This window comes from Corapipo altera, unplaced genomic scaffold (assembly GCF_003945725.1).
Source record: "Corapipo altera isolate COAL_440 unplaced genomic scaffold, ASM394572v1 48, whole genome shotgun sequence".
Taxonomy (NCBI): Eukaryota; Metazoa; Chordata; class Aves; order Passeriformes; family Pipridae; genus Corapipo; species Corapipo altera.
Genome location: NW_020884931.1, coordinates 4461694 through 4489534, shown reverse-complemented (window position 1 = coordinate 4489534; position 27841 = coordinate 4461694). Strand labels below are relative to the sequence as shown.

Genomic DNA, 27841 nt, shown 5'->3' with positions numbered 1-27841 from the left:
CTGCTGAAGGTAACAGTTTCAACATGTATCAAAAAATCTTCAGTGATTAATACTACATGAAAAAAGTAACTTACTGTAATTGGAGACTGGAGTGAAGGTGTGTATGGCAATCGGGGAGGAGTCATAAAGAACCTTGAAGGCCGTTGTTTCTGTCCGAAGGCAGCAATTGGCATGGTTTCATGAGGCTCATTGCTCTGGAAGACAGGAAAAGGAAGGATGTACCTCAAGTGTCAGATTAATTAATTTTACACACCTTTCAAAATCTGGATGAGCCATGCCCATCCGCACCTCAACCCAACAACATAAAAAGATTAATGTTTTCCTTTTGGTAGGCAGGAGCTTCGAAATCCTGTTCCACCACTGGAGTTTTTGAAGTGTTCCAGCATCACGTCAAATAAAACCTGCAAAATATTTCCCAGAATTCTACTGGCAAGTTGCAGACAAATCACAACTGAACAGGAGTCCAGTAGAGGTTCCAAAGTCAGATCATGACAGGGACTAGAGACTCTAAATTACACAGATTCAACACTACACAAGATATAAAAGAACATGAGGTCCTCCTAAAAGATTGCAGTCTAGACCAGACTGTTTGGCAGGAACGATTCCTAGAGCTCATAAACTGGTACAAAAGCCCACGAGCCAGGAAATCATCCCAAATTGTTTGACCAAAACAACATCCTCCCAGGTAGCTCCATTAGCACAAGAAGTTTCAAAATGAAGTTCAATCAACTCTTAATAGTTGCTTGCAACTACCACAGGCCTTTCCTGACTTTGGCAAATTAAAGAGGGCCAGGTTTTCTTGAACATTTTCCGCAAATCCTGGCAGGATCCCATTGCAGAATTTTCTTTGGGATCTTACACTTCATATATTTCTTCATATTGAACTCAGGCTATTATAATAGCATGTAATAGTAGGCCTAGTAAATTATTCCAGACTAAGCCATTATGTTTTTATCAATAGGGTTATCCTGCTCTGTAAAATCATTAACAGTAGAAGCTCATTATCCTGGAATTTCCCATGCATCTGTTATGCTTGTTTCTACTTTATGACAATACCACCTGGGTATAATATTTTTAATTAAAGCATACCACTGTAGATTTTTTTAATTTAGTGTGGTTTGTTTTTTTTTTTATTACAGCTACTTTGAGAACGCGTCATTAATACTTACAAGAACTTCATAATCTGGGACTGTGTGTGTTCCAAGACCTGCCCTGTCAAAAGTCACTCTGTAGGTAGCATTAAGGGTGTCCACAGCATCTATTTGTCCAGTGAACAGACCGTCGTGGACACCTCGCAAACGTGCTTAAAAACACAACAAGAAACCAAACACTATAATGTTCTGACACCATTGAGAAAAACAGACTTAACACACCTTTTGCAAGTGATCCTTCATATGTATAGTTAAAACCCACAGATTAAATGGGAAAAAAAAAACAGAAAAGCAAAAGCAAACTCAGAAAAGCAAAAGCAATAAAAATATTACCCAAATTTTTGGCAAATTTAAGTCTGCAGGTCAAATACTTCCCAAATCTAATCCTTAGCACTACACTTATGTCTAAGAACCCCCCACTGTTTAGTACCCAATACCTTCTTGTTACAGAGCGATTTAAATTAGTAGTAGAATGGCTAAGGCTTAGTAGGAGAGTAGGCCTAGTTAGCAACACTCCAAAGTAGTAAGTTAGCAACCTTGTTTGTGAGCATGGAGTGCTGTGCTGAAGGAGTGGAAACAATAATCAAAGGATTTAGTCAAGCATGTATATAATGATTTGTTACCTAGGATGTGGTAAGGGTCTGTTAAACAGTTTCTAGGGGTAAGACAGCTTAAGCAGATTTATGATTAGAGTAGATGATTATTAATTGTTATCAGAATGAAGTATGAGCTTGTTTGTAACTGTACCTGGTTTGCTGTGTGTAACTAAGAGTAACTGTTTTCATGGAGAAATTGCATGTAAACATGTTTGTGTGAGAGTATAAAAGCTGTATGAGAAACGAGGGTCTTCGGAACCTGACTTGGGATGCTAGTCCACTGGTTCCCGGGCCCAGAATAAAGCACCGCATAAACCGGCACTCTGTTGGTTTGTGTTTTTGTTCCGGGCAACATTCCGACAGAAAGTCAATTTCCAGATGATTTTGCATAGCACTTCTCTCTGATCACCTCCTCTGATGACTGCATACTTAGCAAAAGACAATGTGGAACCCAGCTCAAGGATACAGCTCTAGGAGAGTGGGGAGAGGCAGTGTTGTGCACTCCTGCTCTTCAGCAAGAATCAAGGGCAATGTTGTTGAACACAAAAAAAGCAATGAACAGTAGTGGCCTGAGTGGGAGATGCTTATGTGAAAAGGATCTCAACCATAATCAGACAGTAGGGAGGAATTCAAGTTAGACAAAACTTGAAGAATGTTTTTAACAATTATTCCTTCCTCAGCTATGTGTTTCTTCAGTAAGGCAATATCATGTTCAGCATACATGTCCAACTACAATGCAGTATCAGTCGTGTATCCGTTTCAAAACAGGTATTTTTATATTTATGGAAAAATAAAGTTCAAGTTTTATATTAGGTCAGATTTTAAACTCTCAGGCAGCACTCATTATTTTGCATTTAAGCATATCTCTCTCTCCAGAATTTGGTAGATATATCAGACATTAAAAAACCCCACAGTCTGAACAGCAGAAATAATAAACCCTACTAAGTTTGTACCTCAAAACGGTATCACTGTTATACTAACACTAGCTAAACCTCACAAGCACCTTCTCAATGAATTAACAAAAAACCCATTCAATTTTTTATGTCCTACATTTAATTTAATTACGTGTACTTAAGTGTATTATGGCTTACTAAAAATCTTTGCAAAACACTTGGCTGCTTTTTTGTTTGTTCTTAAGAAATTACCTGTAACTTTTGTTCCTATTACAAGCGGTAATGGAATTTCTTCTGGAAGATCTTTGAACTGTGAAAGATCTGCAACTTTCCGCTGCTGCAGAAGTCTTATTTTCTGCCGTTTCTGTTTTAATGCTGACCTCTCTTCCTCAAAGAATGCAGAGGAACACCTATAATACAATTAGGTAAAACTGTACTTAACTTCAGCACTGAAAACATACATATGTGAAGGCACATGACATAAATAGGCACAGTTTACAAATCAGTGAGAGAAAATGAAAAAACTTGGGGTGATGTGTTCAAGGGAAAAGAATTTCATTGAGTGTGTTTAGACAGTATTACTCCCCAGAATTATCACTCCTAAAATAAGAGTTTATTTAAAAATAATATGAATACTAGCTGTTGCATCAGTATATCTGAAGAGTACAACTTCTTAGGATTTTTTCTGCTTATAGGGATCCACCTGGTGTCACAACAAAGCTAAAGCAGGTCCCACACCCAATCTACTCTGGATGCCAGCTCAATGCATGTGAGGAAGACGGACCGTGAGATCCCTGGTTGTCAACACTTACTGGTACACAGGAGATCCCTTCCATATGTGCTTATTAGCTCAAATAAACTAACTTAGTATGAAAGGACACCAGACTCAGCACATAAAGGGGCACTTCTCTGTCTCATGTCCTTGCACCTGTGCAGAGTAAAACTCAGCCCCAAAATCTCTGTAACGCAAATTAACTGTTCTGAGATTGATCGTAGTAAAAGTACAATTTTTTTTGATCTTGGGTAAAATCAGATAATCTCTAGCAGTCCCCTTCCCCATTTTGGGAGGGGAGAGTTGTTCTTAAAACGCAATATAAAAGATGGAAGACTCATTCCCAAGGTCCTTAAATGGTGTTATTCATTTTCACTTTTAACCCACTGAATAGGAATGACGCGTGAGGGAGACACTGAAAGCATAAAGACATTAAGGACTCAGTCCTATCTCTCATTTCATATTAAAAAAAGGTTTTTCATTCCTGTGTCAATAAAAGAAGTAATTTTAAAAAGGCAGACAGATGCTATTGTAGGTCTGCTTAATTGCAGAAGCAGTTATTTATCAAATAATTTGTTACCTTTGTTAATTGCTTTACTGTAGTCAAATGCAATTTAAACATTTTTTGTGCAAGTCATACAGTTACATATTGATTACTGATCAATAAGAAATTCTATTTTATGAGGTTATTTTAGAAGACACTGTCAACTCAACTCCTCTGCTTGTTTCCCCTTCTACACTGCAAATTATTTTCTGATTTAAATCCCTTTAAGATCTTCCTCAGTTATTTCCCACTCAGTACTAAGCAGCCAGTTCCTATTTTCAAGTCTGCTTATTATATACTGAAACAAACATCCTTATGTTTTCTTCTGTGTACCCCTCACTGGGAGAGTTCCACAAAGCCACAGTTTCTCTTCCTTGCAGTGTGTATAAGAAGACTGTAAAACACTAAACCACCAGGATCTTGGGACCATTTTCTTTCATACTGGCCAGCAGTTTCACACTATATGCAGACATCAATTGCCTTTTATCTTATACATGTTTTCTAAGTTATAAGCTGCACAGGCCATCTGTTTTGTCCAGAGTGTCCAGTGTTAACGCAATGAGATCCTAGTCTTAAGTAAGACATGGAAAAAAAATAAGCAAGAATGAATTGAAGTTGTGAGGTCCTTTTGCAGGTACATGCAGTAATGCACTGAAGGTTCCTGTACCAGGCTTTCCAATCACAATCACCACAAAAGTCATCATTGTCTTTGTATAGCCTGGAAACTGTGTTGTAGATTGAGCAACCATAGGTGCATGTCCCACTCACCAGTTCACCACTGAAGAGCAGAATGTGTTTACCTGGAATTGTGTACTGCCTACTGGTCCTCATCAGGAATTTAAAATATCTAGAAAGGGATACGGTAGAGAGAGAGAGGGATGGTGGTTGGGAGACTTATGCAGAGCTTACTTGGATATTCTCACTTAACAATGCTATTTGCTTCATATTTACCACTGGGGAGGAAGAGGTGTGAAATAATGCTTGCTGTGGGCTGTGAGTATCAAGTTGCAAAATACAGGTCAGAGTTTTTCAATTCCATTGGCTAACTACAGCAAGACTACAAAAAAGGCAAAAAAAAAAAAAAGAAGGCAACATAGACTTTAATATTAGTCCTTCTAACTACATCCAAGGTCTTGTATCAGAAACACCAGATGTTCTTTGACCCATGCTCTTAGAAATACAAATTCAAATGTTGATACTAATCACTGACCTTGGAAGGTCCCAACAACAGCAACTACTGTTTTGCTGCTAGCTCAGATGTTCTTAAAAAGTCTCTGTTCCAAATGCTGTAGATTATGGATGTAGAAAGTATTTGCAACGTATTTCTGGTTTCTCTTAAAGGAAACCTCCAACCCCACATTCCCCAAATGCATTTAATAAAGGTTATCCCATCTTTATGCCATCCTACGAAAAAATGAAGATTAAAACTATGGTACAGATCAAAACTGCAATCTCATTCATTTTCTGTAGAGACTTTCTAAGAGGTTGAACATTCTTCTCAGTTTTCACTTTGGTCGTGAGAATTTGAACCAACAGAGGAATCATCATGTAGTGGCAGGACAAGCATATCTGGGCTTCATTCATATCCACTGCTATTTCACAAGCCCAATTAAGCTTAAACAGAGTACACAAGACTAACTATTACCTCTTCCTTTTCTTGGAGCATATCTTTCCCCACAGTCTATTGGAATCTTACAAGCTTTGCAGGCTCTCATGATGAATACTGCTGTGTCAATCAAACACACTGTTGATGTGTGCTAGGACATTTAAAGTAGTAGCAGACAAAAGAAAATATTACGATATATTTAAAACAAAATTTAAAAAAAAAAAGAGGACAACCACATGGACAGCTATCACAGAGACACTATTCTCCTCTGCCATCAACACCATGGATGCAAAATGTCTTAATTTTTTTTATCCCTCATGGGGAGACATCAGTATTGACATGGTATTTACCTTACCTCCATATGATGAGGACAGACAGAAGAAATTTCTAACGTCACAATAATGGAAAAAAATCTTTGCTCTAGAGGTAGATGAAAATTGTCTTGAAAAAAGATTCAAATTATTTAGAATAATTCAAATCTTTCAAAACTAAGGCCAAAGACCAGTCATGACATCTTAAAAATGACTCCCAGTAAGGTTTTTTTCAATTAGTAAAGAAATAAAAAGCAAACAGGAATGCTTATTTTATGTTGCTAAAAAGCAAGAAGTCATGAAGTTTTGGTTAACAAACAATCAAACTCTTTATCCAGTCAAATACTCCTACTTCAGAATTCAGACAAAACACCTTCCTGCCCATTTAGATCTGTGGTTCCTTCATCATGAGTCTCTCTTTTTAAAGAACTAACTGTATGACATCTAAGCAAAAAAAACCCAACCAAATCAAAACAAAAAACCACTCTGCCCCACGGTAAAAAAAAAAAAAAAAAGGTAAAAAAACCAACCAACCAAACAAAAAAACCCAACAAAACAAACTCAAAACCAGAAGGAAGTTTTCAACCTAATCATGTCAGATGGGGCTTTGAGCAATCGGATCTAGTGGAAGGTGTCCCTTCCCATGATGCTTCCTGCCCCCAACCCTTGTTGGAACTACACGATCTTTAAGGTCCCTTCCAACCCAAACCATTCTAAGATTCTATGAAGTTTTATCAGACTGCTGAATGAGGTGAACTGATCTATTACAGAGGTACCCACTTTTGGCAAAAGAAAATTATTTAAAAATTACTCAAATGAGTAAGTGATGATTTAACCTCTAAATACACAATTTCCCTCTCAGAGGGAAGAATGACAATAGAAGAATGAAAAGGCATCTCAGTTAAGCTCAAATGACATGAACATCTTTCCAAGAGGAGCTATTTTTAAGTTGGCTCTGCTGCCTTCCCGTGACTGACAATTTTTACTTATGTCAAGTTGTTTATAGGTACAGATGATGAAATGGTCTTCATGAGGCAAAATATAATCTGATTCAGTACAATGCTCTATGAAATGGATTCAGTGCTTTAGTGTTTGCAAATAAAAGGTTGGTTTATTTATGAAACACTACTTAGACATTTTTCTCCTGACCTTACACAATGACAGGGATGATTGAGTTTGGAAGGACCTCTGGAGGTCACCTGCTCCAATCCCTGCACCAGAATCACTTACAGGAGGCTTCCCAGGATCATATCTAGAAAGCCTTGGAGTACCTCTAAGGACGGAGATCCTACCACCTCACTTGTGCCCATTGCCTCTTGTGCTGTCTCCAGATAATGCTGAAAATAGCCTGGCCCTGTCTTCTCTATGCCTTCCCTTCAGACTTTCACTCACAAAGATGAGATCCTCCCTTAGCCTTCTCTTCTCTAGGCTAAATTGCATAGATTCTGTGAAAAGGCTGAACTGAATCAGCGGGTTTCAGAATTAAAAATTCTAAACTATAGAAAAAACTATGCCCTTCAGTCAATTCTAGCTTCTTCTCTACAATGTACAATATTTTATGTGTGACTTTACCCTCTCTCTGTTTTGCTAGCCAAGCCAGAAAAAGCTGAGGATCTACAAAATAGTTTAAAAATAATAATAAAATCACTGAGATGAAAACGTGCTGTTGTTTCCCCCACGAAGAGTCAGTTATAGGTAGAATAAAACCTTAGTGAAAAATTGGCTGGTCTTCCATGCCTGGAAGAACTGCAGCATAGAAGATACAATAACAACTTCAACACATCCTAGCTTGGGTACTCAGTTATCTAGAGTGTGAAGAGAACATTTCTCAGCTCCTGAGAACTTCATGGACTGCACATGTGCCTATAAGGAATGGGGCAGGGGAGAGGGGGGTGCTCAGAAAACATTTCAATAAAATGAGTATGTTTTACTACTCTTAAGCTATTTTTTTGTTTTACTACTTGAATGCAAAATTACTTTAAAAGGAACAATTTCAGTAACATCAAAACTACATGTAGTAATTCGAAAAGAAAGAAAGAAAAAGTTACCTCCGTGGTTTCCCCATTAATCGTCTGATTTTCCCCCATTCCACTCTTGTCAATTTTCTGGTTTTCAAAGTTGGAAAAGATTCTTTCAGGCATATACAGAAGTCATTATCTCCTTCAAATAGTGGCCTGTTGAAACATAATTGGTCCTATCTTAACTGCACTTAGTAAACTTCTGTCACAAGATTCCAAAAAACATCCATCATAAGAAATACAGTGAAAACAAATAGTATAAATTAGTTCCATACACAAGACACTCCTATTCGAAGAACAATTTTAACCTTAAATAAATTCAACTGAAAACAAAACCAGAAAGTTTCCAGGACAATTGGTCTCTTTGAGCATTATCACTGATGTTTAAAAATGCTCCTATCTCTTGTTACCAAAAGGAAACATATGTATTCATCCTGCTTTGTAACATCCATAAAGGCACCAAAGGAAACTTCAGCAAAGCCAATGCAGTGTGAGGAGGATACTGCAACACACTGAAGGAAACCATAAAGATATAGTGAGGTACTGAGAATAAAGGGGAGAACAATGTGACACTGAGAAAGACTGTACCTTTTTTCATCAATTCATTCAATTGTAACCCAGATTCTCAACAGAGGGTTCCAAAATACAGGAAATTGAACCAACTCATCATTCTCTGGAGCTGTACAGGTGAGACTTTTATTGTATCATACCATGACTCCATGATGAAGCAGAGGATCAGTATTAGAGAAGTGACAGTTCAGAGAACATACCTACACAACTTACCAATTTCTCTTTGATGCTATGACCTGCCTGTATCTCTGTTTTATGACTGCCTTTTACTTTGTAGTACCACATCCTTCTTAGGCTCAAGAGACAAGGGAGCAGCAACAGATATGCCCACCTAATAGAAGGTTAATCATTAAAGACCACGTGCAACTGAAGCAGATCTCACCCGGAGAGAACAAAAGAATAACTGAATCCTAGATAAAGCCACTTTTCTCCACTCTGCTGGGTGCAGGGGTTTGGAGGGGAATATTCCCAAGCACAGAACAAAGAGGATCTTGGAAGCAACACTGCTTTCAAGTGAGCGTCTGGGGCGGCAAGAGAGAGGAAAAGTTCATGGAGATAAGGAGACTTGGGCAAGAATGGAAGAGAATAGTTTTGCAATAGAAGGATCTGCAGCTGTGGCATGAAGTAAAAAGGAAATCACAAAGAATGATCAATGAGGCTCAGGAAACAGACAAGGAAGCATATACAAGGGTTTCATCTGATCCATATTTACTGTTGCTACTATAAGATATCTGTATAAAACACAACTGTTTTGTTTGAGTTTTTCCTTCTTTGAGAAAGATAATCTTATTTGATTGTTTTTACTATCACTTGTCCCTAAGGAGGTAAACCCACAGCATCCACAAGATTGGAAGCTCTGAAAAATGTGGTGTAAGCAAGGTGCAGCTGCATCTGCTTCCAAGGGCCTATGATCTCACTGCAGGAGTAAGTATGTCCTAAGAAGTCTCTGCGTGCCTGAAGTCAATGGAACTTTACAGAAAACAGTCCTTTGCAGCAGTATAGAGAGAATCCTACTGAAACAGCTTGAATAATCTAATACCCACTGATGATAGATGTAGAGATATTACATTTTAAAAACTTACAGTAGACATGGCACTTAAATTGATTATTTCAATATTGGATTAGACAATTTGATTAAAATATTCTGAGACTTGTACAGTGAGCCATATTTTGTCAGCTGACAGCTCTATGGTTTAAGTTTTTCATTAAGTCTGGATCATATCACTCAAAACAACATATATCAAAGTTTTTCTTCCAAAGATATGAAGTCTCTTAGTAAACAATATTATAATATCTTAACATGGTCATAATCTTACGAGTACTACAAGTTGTATTTGGTTTGTGTGGCAAGGTTTTGGTAGAGGGACGCTGCAGGGCTGGCGTCTGCCAGAAGCTGCCAGAAGCTTCTCCTATATCCAACAGAACCAATGCCAGTTGGCTCACAGATGGACCCACTGCTGGCCAAGGCTGAACCAATCCGTGATGGTGGTAGAACCTCTGGGATAACCGTTAGAAAGGGGAAAAAAACCCTGAACAATTGCAGCGGGACAGAGGAGTAAGAATATCTGAGAGAAACAGCTCTGCAGACACCAAGCCACTGTCAGTGAAGGTGGTGCTCCAGGTGCTGGAGCAAAGAAGACCATGGTGAGGCAGCTGTGCCCCTGCAGCCCATGGAGGTCCACCATGGAGCCACCTGCAACCCCTGGAGGGCCCCACATCAGAGCAGGTGGATCCCCTAAGGAGGCTGTGAACCCCTGGGAAGCCCACACTAGAGCAGGCTCCTGGTATAACCTGTGGACCCATGGAGAGGAGCCCACACTGGAGTAGGTTTTTAGGTAGGACTTTTGACCCCATGGGAGACCCACAGTGGAGCAGTCCATTACTGAAGAAGTGCACCTCACAGAAGGGGCCTACACTGGAGCAGTTTGTGAAAAACTGCAGCTCGTGGGAAGGACTCACGCTGAAGAAGTTTATGAAGAACTGTGAACCATGTGAGGGATGCCACACTGGAACAGGAGAAGAGTGTGAAGATTCCTCCCTCTGAGCAGGAAGGAGCAGCAGAGATAGCATGTGATCAACCGACCACAACCCCCATTCCCTGTTCCCCTGTGCTTCTGGGGGATAGGAGGTAGAGAACTGGGTACAGAGCTCAAGAAGAAGGGAGGAATGGGGGTGAAGTGTTTTAAGATTTGTTTTTATTTCTCATTATCTGACTCTGATTTTATTGGTAATAAACTAATTTCCCCAAGTCGAGTCCATTTTTTACATGACAGTAACTGGTGAGCAATCTCTCCCTGTCCTTATCTCAACCTATGACCTTCCTGTTACACCTTCTCTCCCCTGTCCACCTGAGGAGGGGAGTGACAGAGCAGCTTTGATGAGCACCTGGCGTCCAGCCAAGGTCAACCCACCACACAAGCACACATTGATAACTCTCAAAGAGGTTTTCAGAATTACCTGCTAAACTCAAATTCTAGTCTACTGACAGGCCTGAAGTTTCACAGACAAATATTTAAGAATAAACTAAAAGTTCTTGGACCATTGTAAAAATCATAATTAAAAGTGTCACATATTAAAATTACTACTAGAAATAAGTAAGGTTTGGGGTTTTGTTTATTTTTTTCAAATAAGGAGGGAAAACGGCATGCAAAGACTACTTCTTTCAAAGGAATTAAACTCTACAGAGGATGAATTTAACTAAAATGGACATGTAATTTTTCCACTTCTGATGAATACATGCCAAAACGTTTTTCCGTTGCTATGACTGCCTTCCCAGTTAAGGGATACAGCTACAGCAATTGTGATTAAAATAGGAAGGAAAAACAGTAATTATTTTGTTTGTACATTCTGGAAAATAATGCTTGTTAAGTCCACAGCCATTCTTTAGAACATTAATTACTAGTTTTTCATCCACTAGTCAATCAGTGTAAATTTTAAGATTCCATCAATAATGATTTTTACATTTCAGAATTTTTAGTTTTTCATGACTATGATAAATTAAAATGGTTCTTTTAAACAATTTACACCACTGTGCTACTGCCGTTAAGGTTAAAAATGCCACAGATTCTGACGCGCAAATTGCAGAAACAGTCTAGGAAATACATTAAGAGATCCGAGAAGGATACTGACATCTAGATAAAAGCTGAATAGTCACAGCCTGGAGCTCTGTTAGTGATCACAGTAAAAACAGGATGACGGGGAAGAAATATCCAATATCAACATTTACCCCTTTTAGGGAAGCAGCACCTTATGAAGAAGCAGACAGCTTCCTATCTCCCCTGTATAACACTGATCCAATGTTTCAAAGAAATCTAAGTGTTCTGATAACTTCGTGCTTCAGATGCTAAAAACATTATGAATAAAATCTTGTATCAGGTAGAGGCAGATGTGACAAAAAAGAAAATTACATCCATGAAGGAAGACTTTCCACAGACAACTTCTCAAAGTTGGTAGTTCCAAAGAACTACCCACATACATTGTTTGTGATAAAAAAGATTAAAAAAACCCAACACCAAAACAATGAAATAATTTTCAGTAACTAATAATTTAGAATAAACTTTGGAGTATTTAACCAATATATGGAACTATGCAGCTCAATTTCAGAAAATGACTTTTTTCTATACTGATAAGAGAGAATTATATAAAGCAGACATACTTATCTATATTTGAATAGAACCATTCATATATACACCACTTGTGAGCTTTGGGAAGTTTGAGCAGGTTGCGAAGCCGTAAACCAATCTTCTGTGACACTTTCTTTTCTGGTGTTGACATTGTTGTACTAAACTTCTAGGTAGGGGGAAAAAAAAAGGAAATGGTTAAACACAGTCTAATATTTTTCAGTATTCAAATAATCAAGCCAGATTTTCTTGATAAAATTTTGCACATTAATAATTGCTACATTTTAATAGCACATATTGTTTCATGGCAATTTTTCTGTTGCAGATCTATAATAACCCTTACTGCATTATATCAGCAATGCAATTAAACAGAGCAGACAGCAATTAAACTTCAGCAGGATCAATACAATTGATGATCTCTATACAAGGCTCTTTAAACAGAAACATTTTCCAGCACTGAAAACTACATTATTGCTAACAATAGCATGGTATTAAAATACCTACAGACTTCCAAACCTTCAGGCACCACTGAACACTGTCTCAGGTGAGCATACATGATGTTGCTCAGATGCCAGCAACAGCAACTGCCTCATTTGCACTAGGGCTTCTACTCTTGTTCACTCTTCTTAAGCCGAGGATGAAGCTAGCACAGGAATATAATACAGCCAAAGCTTTGAGTGGAATGTCTGCTTTTTAAAAAACTGCAAGAGAAACTAGCACGGACATAAGAAATCCAGTTCAAACTACATTTGGAAGCTATTTCACAGACTGCAGAAAAGACACTGTCTTAGATTGCATGCATGATACATAGGCCTGTGTTTAAACAAGACCATAGAAAAATAATCCTGTAATTTTGTTCCAGCAATGGTTGTCTTAACTGACAGAAAAACTTATTTGCAAAAAATAACAGCTTTTTGAGACTATTAGTTTAACTGGGTCCCCATGCCAACATCAGTTGTTATTCTTCCCCAAACACTCAAAAGTATTTTGGCCTTTAGTAGCAGCAATGATAGGATAAAGCATATGCTACGCTAGATACAGGTCCCCTTTCTCCCACTGGAACTCCAGGATACAAAGCCTAGTGGGACAGCAAGATCTGCAAACTATGGCAGCTGCAGCCCCTTGCAAATATTTATCCAGCAATCATTGGATCTCCTGAACCAGACATTTTAGCACAAACCAGCTGGGTTTAGAACATTATCCAAGTCCTCCTACATTTAGAAAGTCATGGTAATGAAGAGAAATGTCGTGGTCCTCCTCTATGGCCAAATGGACCCAGCAAAATGGCGAGTGCTAAGACTTCCCCATTCGACACTGCACACACAGTCCAGAAGGCAAATAAGACCAGTGTTCAAACAGTGCTTTTTCAGTGAGGTAAATTCAGGCTCATAAGGTATAGATGGTATAGAGAAGTGATTTGGATGACAAAGGTATTACAGAGCCAATTAATTGAGACTAAGAGATGTTGCCCTGTCTAACATAGCGAATAAAGGCTGAAAGATATTAACAGCTGTTCTTTCATGCTATATCAAGGAGTAGACAATCAAGTGGAGAAGCAGTAAAACAAACTGTTTGAACTAGAGTACGTTACCATTGCAGGATCCAGAAGGTATAGGGGTACAGATGGCCATAAATACACTTAAGCCACAAATCTAGAGCAAGTTCCTAACTGCTGCGATGCATTAAGTCCTATAGCAGCCTTCTAAATGATGTAGTCAGTGCAAGACACGTAGTCAGTTTTTAACTGAAGCTGAATAAATTTATGTTGACTACAGGATACAATTGTCTGCAGGAGCATGATGGGCAATTAATCTGGAATCCTTTCTAGCCCTGCATGTTCATATCCAGGATCACAAAGAACAGGTACTCCCATAAACAAACTGAGGAAACCAGGTATAAGGAAGGAAAATATTCATCTCTTTTGAATTGCGGCTTACTCCCGGCAATAGCTTTCCTCACAAGAACATTTATAAGCCAAAAATGTAACTTAAAAAGCAAATCTATTCTAATTTTCAACTAACACAGATAGGCTTGTTCCCTTTTTTGGTAAAAGTATCTCCATACATGTAGGTACCTGTGGAACCATCGCAACCTTCTGATTTCTTTTGGGTGACCTTGTGTTTATTTGTCTGTCATCTTCTTCGCAGAAGAGTCGACTCCGTTTTGAATTTCTGAAGGGCTGTACGTATCAAAATTAAGAATGAATTACAAGGAAAAAAACTTGATTTCTCTGTTCATGCACAGAATTCACAGTGAGGGAGACAAAATGCCTTTTCTCTTGCCACCTATTGGTTTTAAGGCACATGGTACACAACAAATAGTGCCTCCCAGCAGTTAGAGATCTCAGGATTGAGAGAACGAGTTCAACACTCCAAGGTTTCCAATGCTAACTATAACCCATTACTATACTGCTGGCCCAGTTTCACAGAAGTATTTAGAACTTAACTCCCACTTGTTTCCATTAGAGTTAGGTGTCTAAACACTTGTGTATACAGGATTGCTTTGGTTATAAGTACATCTGTTTGTTCTAAATTTCAGGTCAAAACCACGGTTTCTTCAAACAGTGGATTTGGTTTATATGTTCTCAGTAAAAACTAGCTGCATATAACTTTTTGCAAGGATTTCTAATGAGTCTAATAAATTGCTGTGGGTTTCTTGTATTTTTAATTCATTGAAGGTCCCTACACTGCAAAATGTTAAGAAGTTGAAGTCTGAAGAAACTAAAGCTCGAATAAGTTATGCGAAAATATCAGAAAAGAGAAGAATTTAGAATTTAAATTCTGCTAACTGAAATTAACTTGTGTGCTAAGATGTTACAACTCAGAGAGAATTAGAAGGCTGAGTGAAAACAAGAAACCATATTGTAAGTGTGTCATAAAAAATATGTTTAGTTATTCCTCAACATTTTACCCTATGACAAAAAACTTGTGCCTTCAGTGAGGACAAAAGAGTAACCTGTTAGTGTTCCCCTCAGCTATTAGTGCTGAGGGGAAGCAGGTTTTCCTTCCAGGAGACAGCCATCACTGAAATGGATCTCCTTTACAGAATCCCAAAACTGCACTCTGTGGCATTCTTTGCACTTCAAACTACTTAAAAAGGTGAAAAGTAAAGGCAGAACAAATGCAGATTTGACTTCTTTCAATACAGAGGGTGAAAGTGCTACAAATTGATACGGGGTATGAAAACTGTAACACCAACAAGGTGAAGAATACTGATAACAAATATAAGTTCCTCACAGGAGTCAGAAACAAAATAAATCAACAAAGTGAAATAAAACTTCACTATTAAGCATTTACACTTAAGAAAGATATTTAGTAAGTTTGTAACCAAATCATTATGATCCAGATCAAGCAAACCGTTTTACAACCCTCAACAGGAATTGCCAAATTCTATTCCAATAAACTATCCAAAGTGGTAAGAGTGTTTCATCATTCTGGACTGTCTGCGTCTCACACGAGCAAAGTAACAAGCCTGGCAAAGAGGCATCATCCACAAAAAGGTCAGGCATTTTTGGAAAGATTTTTCAACCAACAGTACAACATCTCTGCAAAACTTTCAGTATTCAGGGAACTCAAACTACTTCATCACATCTCAGCAATGTGGGCCATTGCTATCACATCAGACTCTACTCAGATCTTTCCCCAGCTTTCTGCAGAATACTGAACTACATTCAGAGTTTGACTCCATATTTTTAATACCTACACACCTGAAGACTGACAAAGCTTTTATAAAAGCTTTTATGCTATGGCTAGTGACTTTGGTTCTTTAGCACACGTGGTAAGGTTTGTTTCTCTGAGAAGATGGGCATTCCTGGGAAACAGCTGAAAACCGACACGAACTGCAGGAACTAAGGGCCATCACAAAGTTCTGATCTCTGTCTGGAACTGCATTTTGTAGACCTTATGTTCTCTAGCTCAAACACATAGCAACATGTGTGCACATATGTATCTGTGTGAATCCCACCAAAATACATACCAGGGAGAAGACTGCAGAACAAACTACATATGATAGATGTTAGTCACATCACTTAATGCACTACTAGATGCTACTGAGATATTTTGATTATGTGCAGAACAGGCAAGCATGACAGTTTTCAAATATAACGTTTCCCTTTAAATAAACAAACTGTTTAAAAAAATAATTTTAATAAAAACCAGGTGATAGTTGGCAAGTGGGTCTCAAATACTGTAGTAGAAGGTGGTACCAGGAGTATGGGAGAACAATCTGCCTGGCAACTGAGATGGTATTTCATATAGTCTCCAGGTGTAAAAATGAAAGCACGCAGTGTTACACATGTAGACAAACCAGGTGCAGTAAAGCTGGTGGCAAAACCAAACCAAAATCCCATAATTTTCTAAGGCAGAGGAGGTTGAGAACAGTCAAGAAAAGCTTGATTGTGATACAACAGGGAAAGAATATTTCAAAATGTTTCAAGAAGAGAGAGGGAAACTGTCAACCCAAACACCAGATATGTCCTTGGAAGCTGCAGGCTCATTTCATATCCCCACCCCAAGGTTGTTCTTTAATGTGAGGCCTCCTATGAGACTTCTCAGAACGCCACACACCACACTGACATTCCTCTAATTTTATTAAAATCTACTCCCCAGAAGGCACAATGATGGAAGTGCATTATGATGTTTCCCCTTCCTTTCCTTTATGTGTCAGTTCTGAGCCTTAATTAGAAGTGAGATATTTACTGAGATGCAAAAATAGTTGATCAGAATTGGTGATTCCTAAGCTCAAGGTGGTAGACACAGTACAAATACTTCACACAGCACTTGCTTTACAAAAAACACAGAAAAAATTATTACGAGCTATCTTGAACAAGGTCAGCAATTTAACTTGTTCAATTACTCATTTATAAAATACGTTTGTCCCTCATATTCAAACTGTGCAGAGTGCTTGTGAAGGACATAGTTTAACACTTGGACATTATGAAACTATAAATCCCAGCCAAATTTTGTGATCCTTAAATTTCATTCATTCTATGATATTTTACTAATTCTGAATCTGCTTTTTTTTTACTTCTTACCATTTCCACTGCAGAACCAGCATTCCTGCTTTTCCAAATGTGCGTTTTCTGCAGAGAATTGTACTTTTCATTCCACGAACTTGATAAACTTCCCTCTGTTGTGAAGAAAGTATGTCATTAATATATGTATAGGTATGTGTATCTTTCAACATAATCACTATCCAAAAGCTCGTATAACATCAACTAATAAAATGCTTTTTTTTACTTGCAACATCTTCTTTGAATTCAATTACAAATGGATTTTAGATTTCAATATTTTCATTAAACTGTTGTGAACAATAATTAAAAAAATTGAAGGAGGTTTTCAGTACAAGGAGAAACATGAACAAAACATTTTTTACTTGTGTCTGTGTTTAGGTTTCTTGAAACCTCCTTTGCTGGAATCAGTTGCTTCCACTGTCAGGCTGACACACATTTAGACAGCTGAAATTTGGCTGTAACAAACCCGCAGAAGGTACAGTTCTACAAGACTTAGCCACCTTCTGGTTCTAGAAATGTATGAAGTGGGTGCAAGTCAACAAGCAAAACAAATTTTATTACAACAAACCTATATTACAACATATTCAACAGATCATGCTTTCTTCCTTATGTAACAGAGGCCCTGTAATACATAAAGAAGCTTCTATTATTGGGCAAACTAAAAGTATTCAAAATTTGTATGAATGCTCCTGAAGACAACTTCCAAGAAAAAAATACAAGCAGCAGTAGATTTTTGATTTAGCCCACAACCTGCTGACAGAGAATACAATGAAATTGTGAAATGCCTTCCTAATGTAAATTCTGTCACATACACGGGTCTTGCTAAGAATCCTTCTCGCATCTTGTCCTCAAGAGAGGAAAGATTATCCCAATCTTCTCATCAAACCTGACACCTTGGCAGTACTTATAAAGAAAAAAACACATTTCAGGAATTTCATCCAGAAGAGCAGTGTCTAAATACACCACAACATATGTAGCTTCAACTGCCACAGAGTATTAGTCTAGAGAACTAACAAATATCTACAATAAACCAAATTGTATTTCAACAAAAAACTTTCTTCAGTGGTATTTTCTCGAACTCTGTGAAGCCAGAAACTAAGTACACCTGAAAGTCAGACTGGGTACAAGTAAATAACACATTAATTTCTTACCTTTCAAGCTCACAAGTGCTTTTGCTGAAGAACCTGCAACATATCAAGAAGTCAACATAAATCATAAGCTGTTTCAAGCCATACAACCTATGCAGAGTCTACTCATTCTTAATTAATTCTTAGGCAAAAAGTGGAGTTTATTAAATCTTTCACAGCTGAATAAGTGAACCCAGTGCGCCTTCCATGGCGCTAAGTACAGCATTATATGTTTATTATCACTAAATCTTGAAAGCATATTCATGTTTTGTTTTTTCCTTTAGTTTTACATCAAGAAAAAAAAAATTGAGATGCTAAGCACTTATATTTAACACAGCAAATTCTGAAAAAGCTTTATGTCCACACTACATACCTCCATTTCGCAGCTTGTCTGCTGCAGATGAAAATATATTTTACAGCTGACAAGGAAACTACTGAACACTTTTTTTAATGATTTCTACCAATTCAAAATTCTTCAATGGCCAAAATTTCCCCAAAAGGCGTAGTTTATGCTCAGAAAGAGGAAGATGGCTAGTTAGTTGCCCCCTGGTGGTACCACTTTATTAAAAAAAGTAACAGATTCAGATCTCAAATGCAGACAGGACCGTTAGTTTGCTCAAACTGTTCAAATGGTGCAATAAATACATCAGAATTTCACTATTCCCCTTCATCTCTAGGACCTCTGCAATGCTCCTGGGCCAGGAAAAACAAAACTGGGCCTGACAACACTGGCCACTCAAGCCCTGGAATTTTCAAATCTCTCTCTAAGAATGAGATGTTTGAAGCAGCTGCATTAGCAGAGGGGAAAGATATTTCTGCATGACAATGCAGATTTATGCTTTTCCCTCAAGTCAACTTTATCTTTCCAGTTATGTTCCAGTATGGCAAACGTTTTTTCCTCTCACTTTCTCCACTCCCTCTTTCAGCTTCTGTTTGCTGTTCCAACAACTTTCTGACTTCAAAGGTCCAGAAATTCCTTTTCTTGTGGCTGCCCTTTATCTAGCTCCTAACCCCACCAGTGCCAGAGATATTTGCCTCTTAGAGGATCCCTTCCAGGGAATATCAGAGAGCCAAAAGAAGAAACATTGTCCCTTTCCAGGGAACCAAGCATTTTGGGTTGGGCTGGACTGTTGAAGAGAATACAGGAGCAGCAACAGCAAAAAAAACCCCTACATTCCTTATTTCTTCATCATAGTATTTTGTTTGCTATTTTATTATGCCATGTGTTACCAAAAAACCTCAAACCAAACTTCAGTTGAAAAAAGAAAGTTTCTATTTTTTTTTCCCCCAAAAGATTAAAAAAAGAGTTTAAGATATGAAAGGGAACTAGTTTTGACTCCCTGGTGGTTTAGAGGGCCTCCAGCCCAGTATCTCCCAAGCTGTTCAAACCTACAGCTAACACATATGGAGTTACATGTCAAAACCAAGATGACACACCTGGGCTATACTGTTGTTCTTCTTGCACATTTCTTTTCTGATGTATCAGCTTTGTTGGGCTGGGGACCTATCAGCCACAGGTATAGGAACATGCTTCTATGATGATCTGATTCACAGTGAATTCAGGTCTTGAAACTAAGCTGTATGTTAAAGGTATCACAAGATTTTTTTTAAATTTTATGCTAGAAATCCAATACCACACACCGTGCTTGCACATGGGTCCTCTGCTATCAACCAAGAATAAACAGCCCTGAACTTTAACAGTAAGAACAATAAAGAACTACTGTGTCCCCCAAATTTATATAGGGGATGGTGGGAAATGTGTGCAGAGATAAGTAAGTACATGCAGTATATGCAGTTTAAGAACACGGGAAAAGTACATGCCATTGAGGATGGAGAGGCAGGAGCAGGGTCATCAGGACTGTCAAATGGAGGAGATGCTGCCTTTCCAAAACAGATCACTACTCTGAAAGATCTCAGGCACTTCATTTGTAAGACCAAACATACAATCATTTTCCTCTTTTTCTCACTATCTTCCTCATGTGAATCAAGTTCAACGAATTCAGTCCAGGATGAGTATGTCAACAACGCAAAAGAAAAACCTCAGCAACAGGCAGCAAAGCTTTATTTGGGGGTGGTGTCGATCTCACAGCTGAAGTGCCTGAGATGCTTTGTTAACCCTGATGCTTCACCTGTGAGGCTGATGATGGGCCAGCAGAGCAGGGCATGAGACCACTGGCATCAGAAACAACATGCAAAGAGGTGATGAACACAGAAGGTTATGTGCCACCTTAGAGCTTTACAAGATTACCACTCCAAAACAGCTTTAGTTGCCAAGGAGTTTTCCACATGCGACTGTTAATCTTCAACAGACATCCTAGAACAGGGCTGCTCATCTGTTTTCACTTAACCTGCAATTAATGTAACCAGGGCATATCTATTTAGGAATACAAGTGTCCAAAAAAGAAATTCCTGATCTATGGAAGTTCAAAAGTTAAACTAAGCTATTTTAATGTAAGAAGGCGCAGAAAATTAACACCAACACTTCCGTAGCTTAAAGCTTTAGGACATCAAAATGACAATGGAGATGTCCAGAAGCTTAATTTTACCAGAAAGGCAATAATATGATACAACATGGCTTTTCTTGTCAAGTTCTTCTACACTGATTTTAGGGGGTATCTGCAACAACACCAAACTTCTAGGAATACAGTACATCTCCCTACTTTTCCCATTTAGTTTGGCAGTACTGTACATACTACCAGGGCCACAAAACCAGCAAAGTAGGATGATGATCTAAGCAATACTATGCTACAATAAAAAACAACCAATGTTTAATACAGATAGAAGCAATTCAGGAAGTATAAAAGTTGTGATGTGATGCAGGATAGATTTATTAAGCTTACTAAGTTTTATTGTTTATTAAAACTATCCCATATTTTAGTTTAAATAATGATTACATTTATAATATCTCAGTCTCACATTAAATGCCAATAGTCATGTATACTCCTGTTCTGAATAACAAATATATAATCACAGGCAGTCTTTTTAACCTGCATTTTAATTACAAAGATTAAATTAGAATACACACACACTTGAATGTAAATATCTATTATGACAATGACAGAGATTTCATTTCCAGAAACACTTCAAAAAACAAATGGGTGGAAAGGAAGAAATCAGGCCTATGAATCATTTAGGGTATTACAACCAAAATCTACTTCCAGCTCCTCCTGATTCAAAGGATCTCGGAGGTGACTTTATTAACACTGAGAGTAAAAAAAACCCCTCAACCTAGGGAGGAAGTACAGCCAGCTCAGCACAGCAGTGGCTCAGGAATTAGAAGGCCTGTTTCCAGTAGGCTACACTGGCACACTATTCCAGTGTGAACTGTACAATTGGCTTAGTCTCGTCTCAGTACCCTACTGAGTATTGCTTGGCATATGTTGTTAGAAAATTAATTACCTGAATACAGTATTCACACTTGACTAAGTCTGAAAAATTAGGAAAGGATTCAGAAGAGATCTAAGAAAAAAATTTCAAGATCTAAAAACTTGCCTTATTGCAAGAAAGTTAAGATGCTCCAATCTTGTTCTTCCCAAAGAAGGTCAAGATTGTCACTGATCAGAAGTATCCACAAAGAAGATAATTCAGACGGGTAAACAGCTCTACACCCTACAGGAAAGGCACAACTAGACCTATTTTTTTAAAAAATCACACTGGATAAGTTCAGGTTAGCAATGAATGCAAAGTTTAACAGATTTTACATAACTATACCAAGAAAGGGCATGTTAAGCTCCCTATAATTCAAAATCCTAAACACCAATTTCACATATATTTTTAAAGAGAAAACTATAGCTAAAAAGGAAGCGTGGAAGTGGTGCACAGAAATTCCAAACAAGTACCATAGCATGTTTAATGAAGAATCTAAGATGATTATAAGGGCCTTTCCTGGCCATTATAAACCCCCCAATGATTCGGTAAAATATGTGCACCACAGATGTGGTGCAATAAAAATAACTGTGCTAGATTATGAGATATTAAATAGTATGATAACAGGAAGCTCATCAGTAAGTAAGAGTCAGGAACAAGTGTATTTATGTGTTTTATAACACTTGCAAGAAGTGATTTTCGTGAAGTCCACGTAAAACCAAATTGGGGGGGAGGGGTGGGAAAATCAACATTAAAATAACCCCAGCTTTGCCAAGCCTAGTGTGATAAGGGCCCTCATGTTTTCACACTTGGCTAGTTAGAAACCAATGGGCTTCAGCAGCAGCCAGCGTGGGTTCCTGCGGGTGGACAGCTCCTCCAGTCCTGAACCTCCCTCCAGGCACACAGAGTCACCAGGAATCCTTCCTCCAGCCCCAGCCTCCTTCTCCCAGCACAGGGGAGGACGTTCAGAGCGTTGCAATGAAGAGAACTTAAAAAAACCTAACTGCTCTAGAAGCCTTATGAACAGACTTTAAAAGGATCTCTCATATTTTGCCCTCCAAAAGCATTTCTGATGTGGACATAGGTTTTGAGGCATGGGAGAAAAGCACAGAAGCTGTTACCTTAAAAGATTAAAGTCAGGTTTAAGTTTAAAAACAAGTACCTATTGCTGTTCATTTGAAAACACCACAGAGGAGGAGTTCAACACTGAACCACAGAGGAGGAGTTCAACCACAATTCAGTATGGGCAGTTGCAGATGCCCTGATGTATATTTTCAATATTAACATGAAGCAAAGGAGTTTAAATATGGCTTCTCAACTGCTGATCTTAAAATCTAAACAGGAACACAGACAAACATATTACATTATTGAAAATGTTTTCATATTTTTTAATAAGGATCTTGTAACAATTATTATAATTTTGATAATAAATGTTACAAGTAACCACAGGGATGTTCCATAGCTACTGATCTTACTAATGTGTGGGGACAAATCTGTATCTATATCAATACAGAAAATTCTAGGATCCAGATAAGCAATTACATAATGTAAAGGCTTTCCTCTCCAGACTGTTACACTACTTTGTCTAAATTTGCACAGGTGAGTAGTTATTTTAACACTGGTTGCATGACTACCTCAAAACCCTATGTAATTAAACTACATTGACAGCACAAAAAATGGTGTGACAGAGGAAACTCATGGAGAAGAAGGGAAAAACGTAAGTCTTTACTATAGACTGAGTCATTAACCCTCCAAGAGATCATTCATCTACACAAGCACAGCACAAGCTGTTTCAAAAGAGGAAGCATCTCAAATGATTGGGCACTATTAGGATAGCTTATTCAGGAAAACTTAGAAAATAAAAAGCACACATCAGAGGGAAAAGGGGCTTAGGGGAGCTTTTAAAGCTTCCCTGAAACTTTGTGTTTGTTGAAGAGGTAAATAAATGAATAATTTAAATGAATATAACTTTTTGCTTCAAGCATGAGTCAGTATTTCCCTCACATTATGAGCCAGCCCACTAATAAACTAACATATGTGTATTTCCAAACCCTGATTTAACGACTGGATGGAAGTAAATTTTTCAGCCACACAAACCCTTCTACAGGACTTGTGCAGACAATAACCACAATAACAAAGCCCTCTTTTTGAAACACTGTTCTCATAAGGGACAATACGCTGATACCATGGTAACAAACAATTTTAAAGGTATGCAGCACTGTAAAGTATTCATTTTGGGTACTATATAGGAGCCACAAAATTAATCTGGAGCCTTCGCCCAAATGCTGTGATCTCACACGGTTCTGCTGACTTTTTACCTCAAACATCCAGAGCACAGCAGTGTTAGGCTCATGGCGCCTTGGGACTGGAAAACCAAAGCGGCAAGAGGTGTGCCATATCCTTCCTGCAGCTATCCAGGAATGCATCAGAACACAGCCAGAGCACCTGGTTATGTAGGGGCAGGGTGCCTGTGAACCACAGCATAAGGTTGTACTGGGGCTAAAGAGAACAACTTCTGCACGAAGTGCCGCTCTTATGCTGCAGCCCCTGCCCGTGGGATAAAAGGCTCCCTTCCCTTCTGTCCTAAGACACAGATCCCTAGAACCAGTGATGTCTTAGCAATACATGGCATTTGGCAATATCCTACTGTTTGCAGTATTTGTACTGTAAAAGTTGAACACTTTGACACCAATCACCTCTGCAGTCTGGCTCCTTTCTCCGATTCACCTGCTGATCGTTGGTGTTTGCCCACACACAGCGCAGACACGTTGTACTCCAGTGGTTCACTGCTGGCCCCGTGCTCCTGACCCCTGAGCTGGCTAAGCATCCTTTCATTTCTGTCAAAAATGGGAGCTCATCCTCACTTTTACAGAGCCAATTCCAGGCATCCTCCTCCCTGAGACCAGCTCATGGTGCCAAAGGACGCCCCACGACGCAGCTCTGCCTGTGCTGTGTCTGCAGAGCTCTGCTTCCACCGGCACCAGGACAACCTTCCAGTCACATCTGCTTTATCAGAGCCCCAGCTCAGCTCCCCTGTGTGAACTTCATAACCAAGCAATCCACAAATAAGATTGCTATTACGAGGAGCAAGAGACAGGGCAATATTATGTACACTGCAATACAATCAACTGTTTCCCTCTTCTGACACAGAGAGAAAAAGCCATCTGGTCTGCAGCAGTAAGGCTGCCCACCATTTACCTCCGCTGAAAAGTTACCAGGAGATAAGAAGAGGGGAAAAAAATGCATTGACTAAAATTAGTCACTCGTTGGGCACCAACCCAACAGTCTGCAGAATCAAATTTTGTCTTCAAAATATGAATCCAATTATTAGTATTGGAAGTACTTCTGCAATTGAGACCTTTAATACAGAGGATTTGCCACAGCACTGTTCTTTCTTCACAGCACTTTGTTGCATCCTGAGTTACTGCATCCCTCTTCCTTGGCAGCCCTACTAAGAAAAGGCCTCAACTACAAGAAATGCATGTAAGAATATGCACTGCCATCTTCATTTTTTAGGCTGTCAGTGTGAACCCTCTTATCGTTTCAAAAGGTCAGAATATCAGCTTTAGAGAAGAATGAGACAACAGCAAAGTTGAACACGTTGACACCCATCACCTCTGCAGTCTGGCAGAGACAACTATGTGCATTACATTCATCTCCTTCCTCAGTTAAGGAACAGTCACTGTCCAGCTGCATTACAGAACCTGACAAGAGGGGAAGTAGGTGCTATTAAAATACTCTGGGACAAATTCCACTTCATCAGATATCCAATCTGAAAGTGAAACTGCATGGTTCTTACCATGACAGCAAAATTTCAGTTTTCTTGTCGCTGAGTATGCTGTGTTTACTTATAATTCTTTTTACATGAAAACTCAGTTATGGTCAACTATAAACTATGCTGGAGAAAATTCACAGGTATGATACGTAAATCTGAAAGTCTGTTAGCCATGAACTATTCTAACTTTTTCAGGAACCTATTTTTACACCACTATAGAAGATTCCAAAATCAACTTTGCAATGTTTACTGTTACTATCCCATATAAATTAGGCTGCAGATTGAAGTTAGTGTTAAATCAGTGAGGATTAAGTTTACATCCTCACTTTAAGTATAGGACTAGAAATGAAAGAACTATGTATGGCAAGAGTGTAATTTGAAAACATACAGATCACCAAAACTGGATAGAATAGGATTGAAAGCACGAGGCAAACACATTTCAGAACTTTCACATTTCTAGCAGTTCACTACACTATAGAAAACATGAAGCTCCCTATCTGACAGAAAACATCCCTTACTTGCACCAAACTTAGGTAAATATAAACCTTAGGGCCAAGTCAACACAGCAGCAGCTTATTACCTTCACAAATACACACACTGTCTGCTTCACCTGCCAAGCAGAGACTGTACCAGTGATACTGCTGGCAAGAGTCTCCAGGATAGCCCAGTCCTAAGGGAAACTGAGTCACACTATTACAGGATCTACTACAGGTGAAGCAACAGACCTGTCAAATCTTCCTGGTGCCACTGTAGGCAATATAAAGGTGGTAGAGACAAAAAAGTTATTTTTCCTACTTCATGTTAACTTCTTTAAATGGACAGTGCCTTCCCTCGAAAGCAGGTGGAACAGTAACTTAAACACTGCTCATTCTAGTGAAGAAGGAAACTTCATTCAATAAGCAACAAACTGCTGCTAATTACTAACTATGATCTTGTCAACTGGTCCTTGACTTGGATGCTGTACCACATTTAAAGTCTGATTGATATGTGACTGAGCTACACTAAGTTGAGAGTGTCAGTTCTATCCTTAATTTATTATGATCCTTCATAAATCTGTTCTGTTAACACAACTGCACCAGCCACGTGGGCACACTAACCAATTTTTCTCCTGACAGTTGCTGGAGTTGTAACAAAGACCCACACAGAGTAGCCAGAAGCAAGATTTCCACTCTGAGTCATCTCTCTCTGAGAATCTTTGGATATGGAAAGAGTTGGTATGTTCATGAACTTGCATGGTGATCCACAGAACAGCATCACCAAAAATATGTCTACCCCACTGTGTGCAGTTATTGAAGCTACAAATGCCCTAGTTTTAGCTTGGCATGAGTTGACAGTTTGTAAGAGCACATGTCAAGGTAGCATGCACACACATTTTACATTGAATAATTTCCTCTTCTGTAACACTTACAGAAGTGTTATGTGCATGAATCCATATACACAGCAACACACGTGGTCTTCACCTACACTAAGTTTTCATCTAATCCTCATGCTCATTGAAAACAACATCCACACAAACCCTATGGAGATGACAGAATCAATTAGGCTGGAAAACACCTCCGAGATCATTCAGTCCAACCTATGACTGAACACCACCATGTCAACTAGACCATGGCACCAAGTACCAAGTCCAGTCTTTCCTTATACACCTCCAGAGATAGTGACTCCATCACCTCCCTGGGCAGTACATTCCACTGTCCAATCACCCCTTCAGTGAAGAAATTCCTCAGTGTCCAACCTAAACCTCCCCTGGCACAGCTTGAGACTGTGTCTTCTCCATCCTCTAGCTGCCTGGGAGAAGAGACTGACTCTCACCTTGCTACAGCCTCCTTTCAGGTAGTTGTGGAGAACAATAAAGACTCCCCTAAGCCTCCTCTGCTCCAGGCTAAAAAGCCCCAGCTCCCTCAGCTGCTCCTCATAGGACTTTTGCTCCAGACCCTTCGCCAGCTTTGCTACCCTTCTCTGGACCTGCTCCAGCACCTCCACATCCTTCCTGAATTGAGGGGCCCAGAACTGGACACAGCACTCGAGGTGGAGATGTACAGATCTGCACGTATGAAAACAAATGTCTACATACTGTCTTCCTATACAGCCAGCCTTCATGTGCTGACACACAACACAGGGTCTCCGAGCTCTTCCCTGCGCATCTATCGGTGACCCCCCGACGCACGCCCTGACCCCCCGCCCCGCGGAGCTGCTCGCACCGTGCACAGCACGGGCTACGAACACGCGAGCCCTCCTTGCCCCCGAGGGCGACAGCAGGGGCAGGAGCGGGGGGCCGCTCACCCCTTCCCGGGGGCAGGACGCCCCTTCCCCCGCAGTGCCCCGACCCCCGCGGGCAGGGCGGGCTGTCACCGCGCCCCGCCCGGCTCCCGCTGCCCGCCCCGCACGCCCGGCAGGTGCCGCCCGGGCGGGGCGGGAGGCCCAGCCCCGGCACTCCCGGGGGCAGCGGGGGTCGCACTCTCGGGACGGAGCTCCCCGCCC

The 27841-nt window shown here is 39.4% G+C and overlaps 1 protein-coding gene across 3 annotated transcripts in view; it reads right to left on the bottom strand.

Moving 5' to 3' along the window:
• Positions 1–27841, bottom strand: part of LIN9 (lin-9 DREAM MuvB core complex component) — a 40506-nt gene that overhangs the window by 11942 nt on the left and 723 nt on the right. The window contains exons 2-10 of one of the 3 annotated variants that reach the window (XM_027659246.1): positions 19657–19796; positions 18244–18276; positions 17114–17208; positions 14156–14260; positions 12117–12250; positions 7922–8047; positions 2893–3050; positions 1170–1303; positions 75–194 (exon numbers count right to left, since the gene is read on the bottom strand). In XM_027659246.1, coding sequence (XP_027515047.1) covers positions 75–194; positions 1170–1303; positions 2893–3050; positions 7922–8047; positions 12117–12250; positions 14156–14260; positions 17114–17116 — 780 coding nt within the window. In that variant the 5' untranslated portion in view covers positions 17117–17208; positions 18244–18276; positions 19657–19796. Of the gene's footprint in view, positions 1–74; positions 195–1169; positions 1304–2892; positions 3051–7921; positions 8048–12116; positions 12251–14145; positions 14261–17113; positions 17209–18243; positions 18277–19656; positions 19797–27841 lie in introns of those variants that run through there. The other 2 variants (XM_027659245.1, XM_027659247.1) reach the window with 2 other exon arrangements.